General features: G+C 33.4%; 1 protein-coding gene across 1 annotated transcript; it reads right to left on the bottom strand.

Moving 5' to 3' along the window:
• Positions 1-2071, bottom strand: LOC107637853 (uncharacterized). Its single transcript, XM_016341133.3, has 6 exons — positions 2027-2071; positions 1735-1947; positions 1561-1653; positions 1372-1473; positions 715-1104; positions 1-90 (listed from the first exon to the last, which is right to left on the bottom strand). The coding sequence occupies exons 1-6, from the start codon at positions 2069-2071 to the stop codon at positions 1-3; spliced, it is 933 nt and encodes a 310-aa protein (XP_016196619.1).
• Positions 2072-2495: the final 424 nt, after the last annotated feature.

Raw genomic sequence — 2495 nt, 5'->3', positions numbered from 1 at the left:
TCAAATATTTGTCTTCAGATGTCCGTTGCTATCACCAACTGATCTCCTAGCATCAAAGGGAGTAGTAGGCTCGCTTTCAACATCATTAGCCTATATGTAAACATAAGATATTATTAGTAATTTCAGTAAAGTTAAACATCAAGTCACAAACTGAACTCCTGAAATTTGGCTAATTATTATTATATATATCTTCCTAGCTCTTACATGAACAAAAATATTGATTCTTTTGACTTGGCCATAACTCGTAAGTCACAAACTAGAAGTTAAGGAGGAAACATTCTTGTATATTGATTGGTACTGCAATTGAGGCTGTCAGGACTTTAGATGCTTCAGAAAAACTAAATTGCAGCTATTGTTTATTTATGTATTGGTGTTCATGGGTTCAGCCGAATTCAGTAAAATATGGTTACCTTTTTGTGAGGCTGATTTGTTTTGGGGAAATGAATGATATATGACTATAGCTTCCTCTTGTAAAACGGAGCAGCAGAGTAGTTTCCCATGTTTAATGGACAACAACCACTAATAGAATGCAAGAATATTGTGATGTCCATGTTCTTAACTATTCTCAGCCTAATTTTTGGCATCTAGAGTCATGGGTTACCACTAATAATTGATGATATGAACATATTCAATTTCAATAATTAGACTCCACTATTAATAAGTATTTTCCATCTAAACTTATATTCCTAACAAATGAATTTATTATAAAGTTACCTCGCGGGCAGAAAAGAAGCCAACAAGTGCTTCGGGAATTCCTCCTTCCTTCATCATTAGATATGCTTTCATCATATCAAATGATTGTTGCAACTTAGACTCTAGACTAATGACCTTTTGTTGTGAATTATGTAAGTCGGACTCCAAATTATTGATCTTTTCCTGTAAAATTGCAGCAGTAGTAGGCGAAGAAGATCCAGCTGAATTAGTGGAGATGGTCACCCCATTAAGCCGACTTCTCACATTCCTAAAGGTATTTGTAGGCGCTGCTCCCATGCCCATGCAACGAACTCTCCCAGAGTGTTCATGCCCCAAAACTTTACCAAAAGCATCATTAGGGGACACCTCAAATTGTGTATTTGACTGTGTCATATTCAGCTCAATTTGTTCCTATTTAAAAGTAGTAAATAGAAACTATTCAATTTAAAAGTAGCAACACATGTAATCAATGGCATTGCAGATTATGATTATTCTAATGTTCCTAGACCATTATCACAACTAAAAATTTAAAATAAAAAGTGCATGCAAGTGAAGTGAACCACTTTGCTATAATCATTATATATCTCAATCCACAAGCAACTACACTCAAATCCCATTTTCACATGATCACATACAAATAAAATAAGATAAGATAGCAAAGGTTTACAAAACACTTACCACTATAGTTAATGCCTCGTTATTTACAAAAGACCCATCCTTTCTCTTATGTGTTTCAATGTACATCATTCCTCTACTAGGCTTCTTTCCCGTTTCTAAGTACTAAAAAAGAAGGAATAAAGAGTTAAACAATTAACATATATAATGCAAGTAAAATCACACATGTACCAAGTGTGTGTATATATATACCATCTCATGTCGCCTCCGAGAGTTGGATTTAGATCCACAAGTGTGAGAAATGGTTTGCTTGCTTCGATTTTCCTTATTTTTCATGCAAAGCTCCTAAAAAAAAATAATCACTTCAATTAATATTTTTTTTAATTAAAGTACAACAATAACTAAATGAATTGTTTAGTGTCTTACAACTGTAGACGGTTTTAGTCGATAATTGACAAAGCAAGCCCATTGATCTCTTGGAACATCATCAGGCACATTATTCACCAATGCTTCTCTTCTCATGGTTGGATCATAGAACTCATTCCACAATCTTTGCCTATATGTTGCCCACTTCTTTGCAATACTTTGAATGCAATACCTGTAGGCAATCTTTTCTGTGCTTGTAAAATGGAAGTAGGGCTTCAAACAAAAAAGTAAATAAATAAATAAATAAATAATTACTTAAACTAATAGAAGTTTCAAATAAAATGGATTTTACCTTTATCATTGTATCAAAGCACTCATCTTTGAAAGACTTAGGCATGCCACCATTTTCTTGTCCTGACTACTTTTCAAAGCTAATTGAAAAGATACGTGCATTAGTTGCTAATATACCACAATACCCAGCAAGTAAACCTTGTGCTTCACCATATGCTGCACCCTCTTCGTCAACTTCTACAATTACACGGTCTCCCCTAGGTAAGTTGCAAACATCCTTGACTTTGATCTTAGCCTTCTTCTTTATATTTGTAGAGTCTTAAGAAAAATAAAAATGATTTAAATGATAACAGTGTATAATATTTGTTACAAATAGAAGCAGTGATTGGAAAAAGATATTAGAACCTTGGGGTATGGGAAAAATGAATACAGGAAATAGGTAATTAAAAAAAAAAATAAATAAAAGAACAGTATTATAATAATCTAGCTAGTAAGTGACTCTTCAAGTTCACCGAAGCATATATACATGC

This window comes from Arachis ipaensis, chromosome B4 (assembly GCF_059453495.1).
Source record: "Arachis ipaensis isolate K30076 ecotype BB chromosome B4, ASM5945349v1, whole genome shotgun sequence".
NCBI classification, from domain to species: Eukaryota; Viridiplantae; Streptophyta; class Magnoliopsida; order Fabales; family Fabaceae; genus Arachis; species Arachis ipaensis.
Note: the sequence above shows the minus strand (reverse complement) of the source record. Positions and strands in the feature narration are given on the sequence as shown.

Excerpts from the sequence above, each read along its gene's own strand:
- LOC107637853 (XM_016341133.3), bottom strand. The coding sequence starts at position 2,071 with ATGCCTAAGTCTTTCAAAGATGAGTGCTTTGATACAATGATAAAG. Across the intron at positions 1,948-2,026 it reads GCTTTGATACAATGATAAAG|CCCTACTTCCATTTTACAAG; the intron begins GTAAAATCCATT and ends TTTTGTTTGAAG. Across the intron at positions 1,654-1,734 it reads GACTAAAACCGTCTACAGTT|GAGCTTTGCATGAAAAATAA; the intron begins GTAAGACACTAA and ends ATTTTTTTTTAG.